Here is a 19,496-nt window from a genome sequence, read left to right on the forward strand (position 1 = left end):
TGGTGGAGCCTGGCTGAGGTCCTGGGGACAAGCTGACAGTTAGCCAGCAGCAAGGGTGGCTGGTGATCTGCTGGGCTGTGCTTGGCAGAGCTTCTCTAGTAGACTGAGGGAGGTGATGCTCCTCCATTGGTGAGACATTTACAGTGCTGTGTCGGGTGCTGGACTCCCTGTGACAGAAGAGATGAGAACCTACTAAACTGAGTCTACTTAGGGACCATGATGAATATGAAGCAATAGGAGCATTTGACATACTCAAAGGGGAGAGATTGAGAGAGCTGGGATTGTCCAGCCTGTAGCAGAGGAGACTCAGGAAAGTCTTAATCAGGGTGTACGAATACTTGAGAGAGGGGGGAGTAGAGGTGATGGAGCCAGGTTCTTCTCCCTGGTGCCCAGGGGCTAGCCAAGGCGCAAGGGGCACAAACTAAAATAAAAGAAATTCTGCTTAAGCATTAGGGGGAAAAAAATTACTATGAGGGTGACTGGAAGAGACCCCACAGAGAGACTGTGGAGTCTCCAAGCTTGAAGGTACTTAAAACCCAATGAATACAGTCCTGAGCTGTAGTTAACCCTGCCTTAAAGAGGGAACTGGAGGTCCCATCCAACCTTATCTGGTTCTGGTTCTGGGATTACTGTCACTTTAAAAACCATAAAGATACAAGAACTTGAGGTATTGGGATCAGAAGTAAATTCAAAGCTCATTGTGAACCAAATGCCAACAAAGGTGACTATTTGGTCCTCTCTTTAGTACACTGGTAGTTAGTGCTTAGATACATGGTTGAGATGGACTTGAGACTATCTGGCTGCTTGTATATTCTCCTTCAAACATAAGCAATAAATCAATAAATGAGCAGAAAAAAACCCCATCAAAACCACAGCACTAAAAAGCAGAGGGCCAGCACAGCAGATAATGCACACACAAATGCATCTCTGATTTCAATTAGATGCAGAAATAGAGATTTTTTAATGTTCTTACAGCCTGCATCCAATCATGACCAAATTTGTGGCTAGATTCAGCCATTTCTGTATTTGCCATGGAAACGTTTGAATTTGCAGATTGCTAAAGCAGGGGGAATTTCTAGTTTTGACTGCTTTCTGCACCTCTGAATTCTTTTGTTTGTTCTCTAAATATGCACTCACCCCTACTTCCCCCAGTAAAAGTGAAATATAACTTGAATATTTCTCAATACCTGAATCTTGTTTGGATTAGAGCTACAGGCTCTGACCCTGACAGCAGCAGCAAGCAGCACCATTTTCAGTTGGTAATCTGACTCTCTTAAATGTGAGTCATCATGTTTTGATCAAAGACCACCCAAACCTAAACTAGCAAGAGGAGTCTGGCACAGTCGTTTAATTTTGCTAGAGCTAACATCAGAAATTCACTTTGCTTAAAATGTCAGTTGTGTGATTTTTATAGTGAGTAATTTTTAGGCTTTATTTTGAAATGGCTTATTGTCCAAAATTATCAGATTTTGTGTCTGACCAGCTGTATTTCCAAGTGGTTTACTTACCAGGTAACCAACTCTGCTTCACTCTGCAATCTTCATAAGAACATCAGATTGCCCCGAGCTCCTAAGGTTGTTGGGTCATGATAGTGCCCTTTCAGTTCCCTGTGCTAGAACAACCTGCTTCTCTGCTCAAAAGGTGAAAAAGAGATTCAGTAGTGTTTCAAGGAGCAGGCCCTTTTCAGACTTAGTACAGCCATGGAATGGAGATGATAGATTTGAGTAGGGAAGCTGCCTTGTTCTTTACTTTGCCCAGTACATCCTGTTGCAAAAGAAAAGCTTTGAAAGCTCCCCTTCTCTATTTTCTTTCTGTTCCTCAAAGAAACTTGACAGCTTGCCACTATTGGGAACAAATACATGTGTTCTAAAGACTCAGAGTGTGCTCTTGGTATTTCCTGAATAGAAAGAAGATTAGTGCTCACCTGTTTTCTTTCTAGAATAAGGACAGTATTGTTCCCCCTGATTGGAGACCTGAGTAGGTGCTTGAGAGAATGGGAGAAATGGCTGACTTGGTTTCTCCTGGCTGTGCCTAAGAGCCAATATTGGCACTGACACTTCACTTTCTCTCCCTAGTCTGGTCTGATTGTCATCTGATACAGCCTGGCAGGTCAAGTCCACGGTTGTCTGCCTGCACTGAAACCTGAGGATTTGACAGGCAGATTTTTCGAGGGAATTACCTTTGTAGAGAGTGTACAGAACAGCACTCGGCAACAAAACTGTTCGATGTAAGCATTCAAATCAGAAACAATTTGGAAAAATTGTGGCGACCAATAAGTGTTTGTCAGAACATGCCTCTTTGCATAAAGCATTTTGGTTTCTCTGAAGTGCAGAGAGGTGTGTGGGAGGCTGCTCAGCGTAACAGCAGCCAAAGATCCCGGCCATGTGGCTGACGCACCTATGATGGGTGGCTCAGAGGTGAGGGAGCTGTTTGCAGCCGGCTTCCCTGTGTCCTACCAATTAGAGTTCACATGAGTGTGGGGTTAGAGGTCTTATGGACTTGTGACTGCTTCCATTCCCCACTTCTCCATCTCTCAGCCAATATTTCTTTAGCTCCCATGCAGTTACTAGCTCTAAATTTCTTCCTTTGCCTTCAAGTGACTCCTGGCAGTATGGCAGAATGATCTCAAATAGCTGGTCTTAGAAATGGATAGCAATGATAAAATTAAAATAAGCTATGTGTGCCCCTGATTGCTTCCCACAGGCCTACAGCTCCTGCCTGAAATGCTGCAGTCAGACACAGCTTGGAGGTTTGGAATAAAATAAAATGGATACAGGAAAGTTCCTTACAGAGTGTTCTATGTTACATTAGCATACATGTGTGCTGATTTCCTGCCCATGGGTACGGGTACCGTGTGCCTCTGTGCATGCAGCATGTCCATGCAGAGCCATGAAATCCCACCACAAAGAAAAGAGGGGATCAGAGACTTCAGCTCTGCAGGCTAGTGCTTTGAAGTTTCATTTTTTCCCACAGTAATTCAAAAGAGTAAATCAGAAAATACATTCTAACTTTTAACTTTCAGCCTTGGTAATATTCTAGCCTTTGTCATTACTACCTCTTCCAGTGTGCATTACTGGATATTTGATGTTTGGAATATGTTCTAGAAAGCAGCTGGTTTTTTTCCAACTGAAAATATTTAATGCTATAGATGTCAAAAGCTTAAAACTTAATACATTGCAGAAGTTTTGAGTAATTCCTAGCATTACAGTTGTTAATGTCACCACATATATAAAGGAGAGTCAGTAAGGGCTGTACAAATTTTTTGAAGAAAAAATTGAAGTAAAAAACAGGGTAAGGTGAACAAAGGCAAGTTATCAAGTCATTCTGATTTTAGTCAAATGTGAGAGTAAAATAAAAATCTTTTATTTCTCCATTTACAAACCCCTGCTCAAATACTTTATTTTCATATTTATTTAAGCTTTGTTAAAAAGACTGAAGATTTACAAATTTTTAAATATGGATTTTTTAGCTGAAATGTTTCATTCTTCAAAATTTTTATTAGTTATAATTATTCCCTGAAATTTTCCAAACTAAATAAATTGGCTTGTGATTTGTTGTAGTTTTAGATGTGAATGTGTAAGTGTGACTGTGACTTCCTTGCAGTGGGTGACAGGCCTTTGTGATTATATTAAGTATTTCGTTTCTTATTCAAAAGCATTACCCAGAGAATGTCATGGCACAGAGAAGCAGAAAGTTTGAGTATCTGCTCAGGGTCCTGTCGCTGCTCATACCATGGCTATTTATAAAGTAAGAAACTTTTGTATTTCTCTGAGAGGCATTTTCCAGCAGGTGCAGAGTACTCTAGGCACCTCATATCATCCCTGCAGGAAGGGGCCCAATGGCCTTGCATACCAACTAGGAAATGCAGGTAACAGCTGTATGGTAGCACAGAAGAATTTTTAACCAAAATATATTTGGGATTCCAGACAAGGTATTTAACTTTTCTCCTTTTATTTGTTTGAGATGCCAGAGGGAGGGGGAGTAACTGTTATTATAAGATGGACTGTACTTAACAAAAAATTATTAAAAGTGTAAACTGCATCCATGTTTTCAAAATGGGCAAGTCAAAACTGAAGGCAGCTGTGTCCAGATGACTCCAGTCTGTGTTTGTGGCTGTGGTGATGTCTGTCCAGACCGAAAAGAATACAGATAGCGGTCAGTTCGTCTCTACCTTGCTTCTGCCAGCACTGCCCAGTGCACAGAGGCTCTGAATAATTTGAACAAAGCACAGTACAGTTGATTAGAAGTTCATGGGAAGGATGTGGGTCTGAAGGAGGCAAGGGAGGACTGTCTGCTAGCAGGCAGGCAAGGAGCAGCAGAATTGCCTGGAGGGCTGAGCTGGTACTGGCAGGCAGGCCAAGTGTGAGCAGGCAGGAGGGGAGCTGGCCTGACTCTAGTACCAGGATGTTTTAAGGAAGACACAAAAAGGGTAACAGAGTCATCCTTTCCTGGCACAGCTCTACTACATCTGTTTGGCTTTCCTCAATCCAAACATTACTTTCTTGACATATTTAACAACCACAGCTCTTCACACACACCAATGTTTGCTTTCCTTTTGCTCCACAAAACCCCTTCTCTCCCAGACTTTTTCTGTGGGTGGCTGGTTGGGAAGTGCCCAAAATTTCTGTAGATGGCCACAGCTACAGTCTGTAGGCACAGAACATTTTATACTGTGGCTGAGAACAGCTAAGGGAGAACAAGGCTGTGAGGATACATGTTGTGCTGCTGGAGGTAGGTTTCTAGGAAAACCATGGTACCATGGCATTGTTTTACTGAGGGCTCCTCTTCAGTAGGAACAGGAGAGTGTTACTGGGAGGGGGGAGCCAAATTATAGCCTGCCAGAGATCAGTGCTGAACATCAGGGGCTTTTAGTGCTCTGACAAAAAAAATGTTTCTGCCTGTCAAATTTATATGCAGAAAAATATGGATGAAACAAACCATGTTCACAAGATTTACCTAGCTACAGCATGGTTTCAGAAGCACAGCTCAAATGTTTTGATAACTATTGTAACTTTGCTGCCTGCAGCTCAGGGCCAAGATCCCAGGTATGTTTTCCCAGGCTGCTGTTGCCCTAGTCTAGTGAGTGATTCTGCACATCAACCCCACAGATTTTTTGATAATCAGCTGAAACTTCAGGCCTCTGTTTAGCACATCAAACTGCATGAACTGAGGGTTGCTCCTTGTGGGGTACACATAGCCATGTAAAGGATGATGCTGTTAGCTCTCCAGCTGCAAATTGTTGGGAGCCAGCAACATCTGTGGGAAAGGACAATTTCCCTTAGGGAAACTGTTTCATCCCATGCAGGTGAACTTTGTGGTGCAGTGGGGAGCATCAGCAACCCTTTGCATTCCTAATCCACACAGTTCAAAGGACTTGTTGACCATGTTGCCATTTGAACTGGGAGCAGTACATGGAAATTAGAACTGGGAAGCAGGAAACTTTTGTGCCAGTGCAGAGAGGATTGTTGTCTGCTAATCCTAATAAGCTAGTGTAATTGAATTGGCACACTGGTTTACATGCTTCGCTGGGAGTGTCAAACATGACCCTGAACTGTCATACTGGCACCCCAGGAACTGAAGGCATGTCCTTGTGTGGAGCTGAATCCCTATAACATGGCTTTTGTTTTAACCAATATTTTAACATGGGAGCTGACAGAAGGCCTCATTTGCAGTCTTGTGCATACAGAATTAGCCAGGCTGCAGACAGCCAGAGAAACAGCTACATTAGGGCATGAGGAAAATTCTGCCAGGGTGGTCATTTGTATATACTTCACAATGGATAAAGGCAAGCATGTGCAGTTCTGCAAAGGAAATCTGATCCCAAAAGGTCCTGTCCTAATTGTGTAGGTAGCAGTTGGACCTGCATGCAGAGCAGTTTTGGTACTGGGACAGAAAGTCAACCAGAGACTGAACTTTCAGGAAAATGCCTTTCATTTCTAGGGCTTTAAGTCATCAAAAGGGACTATTTACATTAGCAATTTGGCATCCTCTGCTTGGCAGGAGTTAAGGACATTACAGCTGAGCTCCATCATTTCTAATCACCTCTGATTGAGCACTGGTCTGCCATGACTCACTGCAGCCCTCCAGGAAAGTATGAAGTAAAAAGCAGGGAATTTTCTAATCAGGTATTTTCTGGGCAATGCCATCAGCCAAAGCACCTTATATTACTACATTTGCATTTCTTGTAGATGATACTGTCTTTTCTGTTTCCTCTGTCCTTATTATTGATGAAGTACTTGCAGTTCAAACGTTCATGTAGTGCAGGAGAGGAGCATGCTGTGTGCACTTTCCTCAGGTGCTGATTGCTGTCTGCTCAGCAATGCAAGGAGAGACCACTGTGTCATTCTGAGGGTTTACCCACAGCCCAATCACGTCCAGGTGAATGCTGTGCAGGGTAAACGTGGGGCTGCATCTGTTCAAGCAAATGCATTCTCATATTGTGCATACTACTGGTTTGTAAAACCTACAAAGCCCATCCGCTGTTAGACTAAAAGCTTGGTTCAAACCTGAAGCTTTTCTTTGCCCCGTGGAATTTGTGAGATATTTTGGAAACTCTGGAAATGCTTAGACTTGGAATGAATTTTGTTATGACTCTTTCCATTGTTTGTGTTTGGCAAAACTGTCCCCTTCTGAGTTGCTGCCTGGAAATTATTGATGGGGGTAATGACCTGGTAAAAGTTCTTAACCTCCATCTGGATCAAAACCAGGCTGCCAGTTGTTGGAAGCTGCTGGGGTGTGGCAGAGCCGAGGCCAAGCTCATGGGCTGCAGGGCTGCAAAGCGCAGGCACAGCTTTGCTGCTCCCCTTTGTCAGCATCTGGTCTTTTGAAAGGGCATGCTCCCTTTGGAGATCAGTGCCCTAAAATATTAGTATAGTTTAGGATCAGACCCTGTATTTTCAGTTAATATGCCTGAATTCTGTGTGGAAACAATAGTTTAAAACAGTTAAACAAATATAAATAAATGCAAGGAACATACATGTCTGGTAGTGCTTTCCACCTGCAAGAAAGTTTCAAACCCTACTGAATTCCTGAATAAACAGAAGCAATTGAGTGCACCTTTGATCCTCTCCCTGTTCCCATGAAGAGAAGCTTCCTTGCTGATGCCCACACAAATCACATTTGTTAACTTAATACTTCTGTCCTGTTAGCCATGAATATAGAGCAGTCTGTTTAACGAGCTTCACTTCCTCCTAAATTGAACTGCTGAGGCAAGATGAGGTGGGAACGATGCTGCAGGAGATCGGATTTCATCTATGCTTTTCCTGTGACCTGGTGCAAGTGCCGGGTCTGCATCTTCACAGCACCTGCTGCTCTGTATTTGCCAGTCTGCCAGTCCTGCAGTCGAGGACATGATACTGCCAAGCTGCATTAGTGCCTTTGGGCATCCTCATCAGCTTGCTGTCCTTTTCTGTGTGATAGCTGTTAAGAGATGTAGAGTTTTGCCTAAGTTAGTTGCTTGTCACTGGCCTGCTTGTTGTGATTCAGTTTTGTTGTATTTTGAAAGCACTATGAGTTGGCTCCCAATCATGTGAGATTTAGGAGAGTGGGAGGGCATAGCTAAGGCATCATTATTCATGTTGTGAGTGCTGCTTTGCAGTGTCAGACAGCACAGAGACCACAATGTAGGGGTGTATTGAGATCAGTATGGCTGTAGACAGTGGTCATAGGACTCCAATGAGAACATTTGTGATCATCCACAAATGGAAATGTTTGAGTGTGTCCACTCTGGTGCCAGAGTGGGCAGAGAAAGCTGGAACCCTGCAGAGCTAGGCTGGGCTGTGTGTGCATGGAAATGAGCGTCACCTTCCTGAGGAGTCTGTGCAGCATTTACAGTAAGATTTTGTACAGAGAGAACAGATGTCAGCAGTAACTGCATAAATCTTTATGTTTTAAATCCTGTGTGTGCTTTGAAATGTGTCCTTTATTCTGGTTGAGGGCAAGGTGCCCTTCCTTCATCAGGGTGAGGTTACATCAAACAAAGTGACATTTGTTAAGGGAAAAGTAATGTAAATTTTCTATTTTGCTCCTGTTTCCCTGATTTTGAGTCTGATCTTTCAGTAAATAACATTTTGTATTTTAATCCATTCTCTCCTATGAATGGTGGTGTGAAGGTACCTGCAGTGGGGAGAGAGCAACTCAGAGAGACAGAAGTGTTAGTTTCTGTGCTGGAAAAGACAGCAGAATATGACTTAAATTCTAACAAAGACAAATACTACGGTGGTTTCTAAGCCTGGTTCCCAGAGAACTACACATTTGTTAACTGAATGTTTCTTGTACTAGTAAGAGAGCCTTGACCTGATTTACATTTCATGGTCCACATAAATGTGGAGGCACTGCCAAAATGATCTCTTTCCTACTTCTATTTTCTAATATTCTCTTTCCTTCTTATAATTGCAGACATTCCAGAAAATGGAGTGAAATGTTTTTCCTACTGTTTGATTATTTGTTTCATGCATATTCATTTCTGGGACACACAGTTCTGGAGCATGCAGCTGAGTGCACATGCCTGGAGTCTCTGCAGGCTTGTATAGCTTTGTAGCAAAGAATCTAAAACACAAGCAAGATATTTGCACAATTAAAGAGAATTTAGGGGAACAGGAGTAGAGATTTTAAATTCCTGTAAATAAATCCAGTCTCAAAACCAGGGATACATTTTCACCTTCCTTCGGCTACCATCTTAGAGATGTTTATTGGATGGTGAAAGGAAAGGAGATATTTACAGAATGAAACTGCTCACAAATATAAGGAAAATCACTTGTGTTACTGGCTCCTGTTGATGTTCATTCTAATGATCACATTACAGAAGGCATTTATTAGTTAACAGTCTTGAGTGCTAAACCTGCAGACACATGGCAGTGCAAGAAAACACTGTATATACGTTGGATAGCTTTATTTTTGCAGCACTCTAATTAGGCACCTTTATAAAACAGACATGTGTATTTGTAAATCCAGCTCCCAAAATCTCCTTGCTCACCAGCTGGAACATATCTAGGATTCTCAATTCAAACATCTCAATCTGCTACATGTCTTATTTTAGCTAAGCCTCAGTTTTTAAACTTCAGCAGCTATAAGAAAAACGTTACCCTGCATCCTACAGCATCCTCTGAGTCCAGGAGGAAAGTTTGAAGCCATGAACTAAATGTGCAGGAATTTAACAAATCTTACTGAGCTTAATTCAGCCTGGAATGTTTGGGGCTGGCTTTGCTGCCAGCCCTGCTCTCTCCAGGGAGTCCCTTCCCATTTATTCTGGAGTTGCACACTTAGGTAATACAAGAGGGCAGCGAGCAGATTAACGTAGGTTAATTCTCAAGCTCTCGCTCCCCTTGGTGCCAGTAACCTACTTACAGGAGAGTGGCAGCGCAGGCTCAGTGTGGGCTGGGGAGGATTGTCGCGCCCGGCAGGGCGGCTGTGGCCGCACAGGCGCAAGCGCCTCTTTACCAGCCAGCTTGGGTAGAGATTGACGTTTTGAGCAATAGAAAACCCCTTGTGCCCAAGGAGGGTGAGGGGACCCCAGGCACCTGATTTTTCTAAGTTGTTGAAACAACGGGCGTTGGAAGCAAGGCAGAGGCTTGGGTAACAATGGGTGGTGTGTGCTTTGAGCTCTGAGTAGAAGTACGCTTTGTTCAAGAGCTTCCTCTCAAGCAGCCTCCACAGGTTCCTTTAAAGCCAAATAGGACATGTCTTTCTGTGCAAGGGTGGCAGGCAGAAGTAGGACAGGGTTTTGTCCTTTTGAAGTATTAATACAGATCACAAAAAAAAAAAAAAATGAAGTGCCAGAAGATACAGAAACTTTAAAAAATATGTTGAAACTTTAGAGATAATTAATTTTTTATTACAGCTAATACTGTATTTGGTGTAAAACACAGAACATGTTTTGATATATCCTTTCCCTGGTAGAAAAGAGAACAAAAAGGAGAATCCAAATATACTCTTGATTGAAACCTTCTGAATCCTAAATGTCTTTTTTCCATGAACAGTAGTGTTAAGAAAGACACATTTCATTTCTAAAGCCCAAAGAAAAATTAAAGTGTAGCCAGCACAAACTCGTACTGTCTTCTGAAAGAGTTTTAGCAAGTGTGTGGGATAATAAATCACCCAACATCAGTCTTGGCAGAGGTGCAGGGTTGAAGAGGAATACAGCATCACTATGGTGCATCCATTTTCTCCCGCATGAAATAGAAATCATCACATCACCTATGTTAGAAGAGCTACTGCATGTACAGTGTCTATATGATTTACACAGTGATTTAAATATCTGTAGATATTAGCTCTCCAAGGAATTTTGTCTGTTGTGACTCACATCTTATGTTGTAAATTTATCTGTAAATGTCGTCTTTTACTGAGGTATTTACAAACTTAAAATATGTTTGATAATTACTTGTAAATATTAGCTCTATTGTCAGCAGCAACAGTTTGGATTGTTTTGTCGTAGAAAAGTGGGCGGGAACCACTGTTTTGGCAAGTGAGAAGCAAATAATTCAAAGTCAAGTGTTGGATTGGAGTAATTAAATCCAACAGCAGTAGATATTCAGAGTGAAGTTCAGCAGTGAGATTATGGCTGCTGAAGGCAGCTGTGCTGCATGCATGTGTGAAGTGCAGGTTGGTGTTCCTCGGAGAAACCTTCCAACTGCACCTCTTGCATTTACCAGGTCCCGTGGCAGACGGAGGAGTTTGGTGCAGCTGCTTTTCCAAAGTGTCTGGCAAGTGCTTCTAGAGGGTGAGTGTTTAGTAGATTCCCTGCATGAGCCTGTAGAAATTTAGCCATTGACTGGGTAAACTGCATTAAAAAGAAGACATTAAATCACTAAGCAAAATCTCTTTTGAACTTGCTGAGTATCTAACCATCTTCTGCAAGAGGACACTGGCAGGTCTCCTGCTCTGCTTCTCTGAACTCATGCACATCTCCTTGCGCAGCTCTCAGTCCTGCTCTGTTCTCCCTTCCCCTCTACATGGTCTGGACTTCTGTGTTGCCAGCTGTGCTCCTCATCCTGTTGTTGCAGGTTTGGCCCTAGCTGGGCTGCAGTTTGCTCTATGGGCAAACACACTGAAAGCCATTGGGTTTTTGCACTGCTTTTGGGCCTGTGTGGAGGGATTGTACCTACAGCTGTTCTTTTATGCTCATGTGTGGTTTGTGCCAAATGCAGTCATTGCTGATGATTTACTAATAGTTTTGGTATACACTGTAGACTGTGTCCTAGATTATAACTCAGTTCTCCTATACAGAAGTCCATAGCAGCACTGTGAGCAGCATGCTGTAGAAAGCATCCCAAAGGACAGGATGTATGGGCACACAGCTTCTCTTGCTCCTTGCCAAACTACCAGTGCATACATAGTTTCATCTTAAGCAGAGCAACAGCATTGCCTGAGGCTGTAACTACTATCCTTGCTCCTAATGGCCTTGGGATCCTGGGGTGAGCTGAGTGCCCTGGTACCATTGTGAATTTGGTGAAATCATTGCACATGCAGTTCAGAAAATAATTCATGTGCTGCTTAGAAACTGCACCACTTATTTTATAGAGAAGGATTATTGAATTAAGGTCATACATTTATAAAGTGAACAGCAAGTTTTTTGTTTCAAAAACCTTTATTGCCTTCATCCAAAGATGTTGTCTATCTGTTGTATAGCCTTTGTGGTGACAAATGGTTTGCATATTTGTCCCAGTTTGTAGCTTTTTCTTTTTTTTCTTTAGTCAAGCATGGCAGAAAAGGGAGTGATTAATACTCAGAAAAGTTTGCAGCTACCCAGGTTCAGAAGTGCTCATCCTGTCTTGGAGTATTCCACTTTCTCTTTTCGCCTTTTCAAATAAGCAGATTAGTTTTTGCCTGAACTCAAGACATTAAGCCTTCAAAAGATGAAGGTTTACTTTATTAAGCTCTCTCGAGAAGAAGCCCAAGGTCTAGGCCCAGTCTTACTTTGTATGATGGTCTTTCCCCACTGTTTCACCACTTCCTAAACCTCAGGGAGAAGCTAAAAAAATAAGAGAAAGCGAATGATGGTTCCACCCTTGGCAAAATGCTTTTTTTTTCACTCCCTCACTGTCATGCCCAGCACAAACCTGTCTCAGGAAGCCACTGGTGGGGACTGAGACTGAGATGACTGACAAGGTGGTCAGGAAATTCCAGCCTAAATTACAGCCCTGTGTGTCCTCAAAGTGTGTCCTTAAGGAGCACAGTAAGAGGATAGAATGAGGAAGAGGTCATGAACATTCATTACAAAGGAACTACGTCTCAGTGAATATGAGTATAGAAGCTAGTGTCAGGAGCCCACATGTTTATTTTTTTTAGGTATGATATGTGTTAGAGACGAACACACTACAGACCTCCGGTGTACATCAACCAAATAGCCTATTTTATTGTACGGAGCATACTTTTATAGGCAATTTAAAGCTCTCGGCTCTAAACAGTCATTGGACTAATCTCCACACCCTCTGAACTAGTCAAACGCTTGTATTTTAGGAGAGTTGTTATTGGTTGAAACATCTTTCAGTCAGCCTAGAGGCTGGTTTATGGAACTGGGCTGGGTTTCTTATTTATAACTGGATTAATGTTCAGTACAAGTCAGCTTGTACTGCAACATCAAAGCTCACACATTTTCTCTAAAGCAATAAATAACCAAAGTAAATGTGTCTGGATACACAGTAAATGTGTGTGGAGGTTGACAGTGCTATGCCACTGTCCATGTAGACATGGGCTGTGGGCTGATAAAGCAGCATTTTCAGTCGTGGGATGTTTCTCTTGGTGTGGCAAATGCTCAGTTACTCTGCACATGAGGCTTTGAAGTTTTCCTGTAGGATTAGCATGCTTTGAAATTTTTGCTTAGGATTAGTGAACTTCCATCTGCATAGGACATCTCTGGACTCCTTTAATAAAGCTCTCAAACATGTTCTGCTCATCCAGCTTTAAAACTACTGTATTTTGAGCAATAATGAGGTAAAGACGTTATTCCTGATGCAGATTCTGATGGGGTGCGGTCCTGCTGCCAAAACTTCTGGGCTGGTCTCCAGGTGTTTTAGCATTGTTCTAATTGCTTCTTGATTTCAACATCTTGCTGTTTTCTAAACATATTTTTTCCTAAATATCTGCTATTCCTGTTGTATGATTCTTCTCCTTTTCTTCTCTTATTTGTATTCCTGATCCTCTCTTCTTTCTCTGAGTGTTTTGCTCTTTCTTTTTTGCATCTTTCCACGTCTCTGTTCCATCTATCGGGAGGTAACTTGTGACTCCTTCCATTGCAGCTGCTCAAGAGAGGAGGGATTTCTTTCACAGGCAGGTGGTTTGAAGGGAAAATGGGTGGACTACACCTGAGAGAACGTGATCCCTAGGCTCCCACTCCTCAGCTACCACTGCTGGCTTTGGCATTTCAGCTTTCCTCAAAGCCCAGCAATAATCAAAAATGATGCAAAGTCCTTCTGAACATGGTTAGGGTAACCCTCTGAGGTTACCTCTGTGCACCAATATTGAGGCTTACTCCTCCTGAAAGCCCCCACTGTGATGACCTCCTGAAAAGCATTTTCTGCACTGATTAAGTTTTAAGCACTGGAACATTCAGAAGGGAGAGAGCTGGGTGCCAGTGCAAAGACTTTGGAGCACATAAACCTCACAAAGGGACTATGTGTTTTGTGTTCGCTAGAGAAGTTCTGTACTCTGTCTTTTTTGGGGAGAGAGTTTCTCCTTAATGATTTTCCCACTCCACTAAGTTTTTTATTAATTATTTGGTTGTCCTGCAAGAGCCAAGAATTATGCTCATTGCTTTTGATTAAGAATCACACTTTCCCAGTTATTTCCATACACTTCTTCTAAAGATTATAAAGAAATTTGCCAGCAGCTATGAATTCATCTTAGACCATCCTCCATGTTTTACAGAATTTCTGAGAGATGAATGTGCTTCAGTAAGTGTTGATTCACCCTTTTATTGATTTCTGTGCTGAAATATAGACCAATGTAAAAGATAATGGTAGCAGTTCCAGTAGTGTTACTTCTGACTAGGCAGGGCCTTGCTCTACAGATGCTAATTGCCTACACTGTGTTAAGACTAGAAAATAAGTTACATAAATTACTAAAAATTGATTTAAAATAGTTTCAAAGTTATAAACAATTGATCAATAAAGGTGAAAGAAAATGCTGAGGCCTTTGGGGATTTAGCAATACATTCATTCCTGTGAACAAATTCAATACAAAGAATAAATCAATGTCTTAACTTGCCAGCAATGTAATGTAATATTTAATAAAATACTGTCCCACATAATCTAGTGCAGGCCAGACTGATATTTCTTTCATGTGATATCTGAAAAATTACTGTCCTTCCCCCAGTGAATTGCTGTTTGATATTTTCTGCAGAAGAGAATATGAAGTAATGATCAGAGGGTCAAACACTACCCTTCCCCCAGGCATGTGTCCAGCTTGCTTTGGTCTGCAGCCTACCTGCTAACACTTCTCTGCATGCCAAAACTTTGGACTGCTGAGAGGGAGTCCTACAGAATGTAATACAGAATGGCAGCCCTGAGCCACCAAGACCAACAGCGAGATAAGTGCATTGTATGTCACAGAAAAGGATTGGATAAAATATTTTAAAAGTTAAAATATATGGCAATTATTCAGAAAGGGAAAAGTCTGTACTGGGTGATACCTACTAGAATGCACATAATTGTGGGGTTTATGTATAGTGGCAGCGGATCCTTGACCGGGGAATAATGTGCACTGACTCCATGATTGCAGAAGGCTGATTAAATGCTTTATTGTGCTATACTATACTACACTATACTACGATATGCAAAATTCCCTTCGCCCTTGCCAAACAGTCCAATAAGGCTTTGACCTAATTGGTCAATCAATCAAAGCACCATCACCAGTGTCCAAGTAAGAAACTACCTTTTGGTAAACAATCTCCATAATACATTCCACATGTATACAACAGATACAGCAAGGGGAGATAAAAATTGTTAATCATACTTTTTCTGAGCTTTCTCACAGCCTTCCCCAGGAAAATCCTGGGAAAGTCTGTGTCTCTCTCTTCAGAGGATATGTGAATACCACATTTGTGTGCTCCAAAGACTTTGCACTGGTACCCAGCTCTCTCCCTTCTGAATGTTCGGTGCTTAAAACTCTTAGTGTGCAGTATCAGTCTCTCAAATTATTCAGAACAAAGATCTCAGTTAATCTCAGTTATCTTTTCCCATATCGGTTTTTCCATGCCCACTTTCCCCTGCAGCACCCACACTGCTCACAAGGAGAGCCAAGCCATCCTCACAGGCCACAGGTGGGAGCCTCTCTGGTCTGGCCTGTCTGGAATTCTGTTGTGAGTTTTCTTGCTGTTTTCCTTCTGTGATAAACATAGGTTAGTGCACAGTAGTGTGGTTTCACCATGAGAGAAACAATGGCTTCTATCTATTGAATTATATTCAAAAGCATTGAATAATGACTGAAGTGGATTTCCCATCCCTTGCTGAAACCCTTTGCCAATTATGTTAGTACTGACAAGCACCATGTTCCATCTATCAGCACTGTTGCCCAAGTTGGCAGGAGATGCTTCTGACCACAACTGGTCCAGGAAAATGTCCTCCCTCTGCCCCTAGCACAGGGCATGGTGTCCAGCATGTCTGACATATAATAATTTGCTACTCTGCAAAGATAGCTTTAGACAGATTCTCTTCATTGTCTTTAATTTCTTCACATTTGCTCTCCTTGAAAGAACAGCAATATTATTTAGCTGTTGTTCTCTGTTTATAAGATACTGCTGTGTTATTAGGTCAGGGAATTCAATCAGGAACAGAAAAATTAAATTAGAACAAGTGAAAAGTGTACTTCAGAGGAAAGAAGTTCTAACTGCAAGGAGATGTCAGAACATACAGAACAGCTTAACACTTAGGTGTGAGATACGGCCTAAGTGTCTGATTTTATCAGCATGTCTGCAGAGCACACAGATGTTATTGTCATGGGTGCAGGCAGTCTTGTTAGCATGACTCCAGCTAGAGCAGACAGAATGGAAGGGGGGAGCCCCTGGAGGGTTTTGCGATAGGTTTTGCAGTCCTGACACCATTGCTGTTACCTTCCTCTGTGCTGCCAAACAAAAGCCAGGGCAGGAGTGGTTCCCCTGACAGTGAACGCTTTGTCCTGCTATGCTGCCATCCCTGTGGTGCCCTCCATCCACCTCCTACTCTTCTCCTCCTGAACCAGAATGTTTACTGCATGTGTGCCAAGGAAGACCCTGCCAGCCAAGCTGGTGTGAGGCCTGGATTTGGTCTTATGAGGTTATGGCCAGTGAAACCGCAGTGCCACTGTGTCATCTCTGACCTAAATATCCATTAGCAACTCTCCTGGCTGGGCCTTCTCTATTCTTTGTTGTTCCCCAGTCCTTTGTGACACCAAGTTGTTGGATTGAGAGCCTTGTGGGGGTCTGGTTTGGCTAGCTCTGGACCCCGATTTCACCAACAAGGACAAAAGCAAAAGACTCGAGGCACTCTTTCTTCTCGGGACTAAAAGTCCTACAGTTTATTGTGGAAGCACTCCAGGGACATCTGGGAAGGAGCTGTTCAGGAAAAGAAAGAGGCTGAAGAGGCTGGGATGGAGCTGTCCTGGAGAAAAAAGACAAAGAGTCTCTCATGACAGAATTTAAACCTGGGGGGAAGGGTGGAGGAGGGAAGGGACTAGAGCCAATGGAATACAACTGATGGGAGGGGCAACGGGAGGAACCAGCCCGGGGCAAGACCACCATCAAGGGCTTTGGAGGAGAGGGGTGAACGGAACAAACCATGTGATACAAACAAGCCACTTAGTGCAATATAAAACTACTCAGTGCAAAAATCTAATCACTCAGTGCAAAATAATAACTAAATAAACTGCTTAGTGCAACACAACACCAAGTGACTCCAGTGGAGAATGTGTCCTCAGGGAAGCAGCAATCCCTACATTGTGTGAGTTCAACAACCCTCTGCTCCCTTTCTCTTGTTCCTGCTATTACAAACCAAAAAGGGAAATTTATACATCAGGAGAAGAGCGTTGGCTGGTCTGTCTCTGTACTTTGGGTCTGTACTGTGGAACCACAGAAGCTCCCTATCCCTCATTTAACAATGGGCCGTGGTTCATGGAAGTACTAGACCTCCATGTGCAGTTTGAGCTCTGTAAAATATTTATCACTAACCTCTAATGGCCATACACCTGGCACAGCCATCACATCCACTTGGATGTTATTTTTATGTTGGTTGCTGCACTGCAGTTGGGGTTTCAATATTAAGGCCAGAGGCTGAGGAGGAAAGAGCAATCAGTCCTGCTGGCACATGCTCCCTGAATGACATGCTGAAGTGATGAATTTAAGCCTGTGACATGGTCTTCACTGTAATATTAATAGCAGTGATTACTTCAGATGACAGCAAATTAGATAGGACAGGGTCCTCCAATGCTTACTCCCTGCCACTGAATTACTTTTGGTGGTAATATTTCACTTGATTGAAAAGTAGTGATTAAAATCTGTACTGTGTCCCATATTTTCAGCCCCTTCCAAGAAACAGAAAATCAGGCTTGGGCTGAAAGTGGGACATTGACATTCAGGTCTGTGTGATGATCGCCCTGGGAATAACTGGTGAAGTTGCACTGGTTAGAAGTTGCAACCTCAGCTAATTGTGTGGAAATCAGAGGCAGGGAGAAATCACAATTTTTCTTTCAACTTAAAGACCAAAGCCTTATTTGTAAATGTTTTCCAACAGTGCTCAACTACAGGAGGTCAGCAAAAAGGTGAATTCATAAAATGTCTTTCAATGAAATTTCATATACGGTACTTGATAGTGGTAGAACTTGAGGTTTTCTGGAGGTTTTTCTTCCTTGCTTGGTTTGGCAGGGGGAAGCGAGGGACAACTTTTTGTTTTCTGAAGTTGATTCAGTCCAACCTTTAGTTGATCAAAAGCCCAAATTGCAAGAAAATCCTCATCCTCAAAAGCTATGTTGATGAAAAGCATTTAATGAGGACTTCAAAGTGCTTAATGAGAAGCCACAGGCAAAAAGAAAACTTAAAGAATACTCTTCTGTACTGGGTCAGCTGTCATGTGATATTTGTGCCATGCGATGATGCAATGCCAGGACTGGGCTGATTGCAATCCCCTGGGCTTTGGTGTCTAGAAGAACTGCTCTGTATGGGTGGGAAGACAGTCCCTTGCAGACACTGTCTTGAGTTAAACTGTCCCTCCTAAATTTATTGGGAACTAGAGTGTTTCACCGGTGTGAAGGTGTCCAAAGTGGTTATAAGAAGGCAGGGATAGCAGAATGCTGTGCTTGAGCAACATTAGCTTTCTTTATAGTTAGCAGCTGTGGCAGCAGTTTCCATATTTGTGTGACTGTTTGGCTTCAGAATTCAGGGCTCATTTTAATATGCTTGCATTTCTCCTGTGGTCTATGTGTTGTGTCCTGTTTAGGTTTCCCTGTGATCTCCATGTGTGAAGGTGGACTGAGTTGGGTCAATTACAGGACCCAAGCTGCTTCCCTAGAAAGTTTCAGCTGTTTTTTCTTGACTGCTGCTGCTGAGATTCAAGGTGGTGAATCCCCTCATGCCAGTTACGATTAATTCTCAGAGAAACAACTATTTCCCAGAGTACCCATTAATTTGATGAAAATTTGATTTCCAGACTTGTTCTCACAACATGACCAGGTATGATTAACTGGTGTTGGCACAGCTCTCGCACTGCTTATTTGACTCTCATGAGCCCTTGCAGCAGGAAGAGATCATGTGGGGTAGCTTTAGTTTTTTTGAGATGTTGACCTAAGTGAAAAATTTTATACTTTTTTGGCCTAGTTTTTGGTTTGGGGTTTTTTGGTTTGTTTTTGGGTTGCTTTTTTTGGGGTTTTTTTTTTGGGTGGGGTTTTTTTTTTGTGTGTGGTTTTTTTTTTTTTTTTTTTTTGTTTTTTTTTTTTGCTGATGCTTTCTTTTGACAAAGGATTAAATACTTGATTATTGTTTGAATGTGGAGAAGTTAGCACTGTTTTACCCAGGAAAGGCATCACACACTCCTGGAACAAAACTGAGGCCAGCAATTTGTACATAATTTACACATTATTTCTGTGGGCCTGATCACCACACATGCACTGGCCATTCTCCTTGAGACACATAAATTGCAGAGAAGGGCCCAGGTGAAACCATGTGTTAGGTTTCCTTGTGTTGTCTGCCCCAAAATCTGCTTCTGTCAAAGCTTTGCCAAAGCACTGAAAGTACAGATATTGGTAAGAAACACGCCTTTGAATTATTATTGGATTTTGGAGGGATTTTATCATTGCCCTCAGTTAACACATGATTATTACAAATTGCTGTAGTTCAGCACACATTCCTGCAGTGTCAGAGGACCTGCAGGAGTCAGGAGTCAGAGTCACTCTGGTGCCCATGGCTTGCCATGGAACTGGAGTCACTGCTGTTGTGGCTAATGCAGAAACAGGATTCTACAAGTTTCATGTAGTTCTTATGTGACTGATAATGTAGACAAGAGATGGGGATGCTATAAAGCCAGAATTTTGTGAAT

General features: G+C 42.4%; 1 protein-coding gene across 7 annotated transcripts in view; it reads left to right on the forward strand.

The window, feature by feature from the left end:
* The window catches only part of KCNIP1 (potassium voltage-gated channel interacting protein 1), a 285,944-nt gene that overhangs the window by 114,450 nt on the left and 151,998 nt on the right, over window positions 1–19,496 (forward strand). For 2 of the 7 annotated variants that reach the window (XM_038149894.1, XM_038149896.1), the window contains exon 2: window positions 10,650–10,717. The exons of 4 other annotated variants lie outside the window; for them this stretch is intronic. In XM_038149894.1, the coding sequence (XP_038005822.1) occupies window positions 10,650–10,717 (68 nt within the window). Of the gene's footprint in view, window positions 1–10,649; window positions 10,718–18,401; window positions 18,635–19,496 lie in introns of all 7 variants that reach the window. One more of the 7 variants, XM_038149897.1, reaches the window with a different exon arrangement.

Source organism: Motacilla alba, chromosome 13 (assembly GCF_015832195.1).
Source record: "Motacilla alba alba isolate MOTALB_02 chromosome 13, Motacilla_alba_V1.0_pri, whole genome shotgun sequence".
Lineage (NCBI taxonomy): Eukaryota > Metazoa > Chordata > Aves > Passeriformes > Motacillidae > Motacilla > Motacilla alba.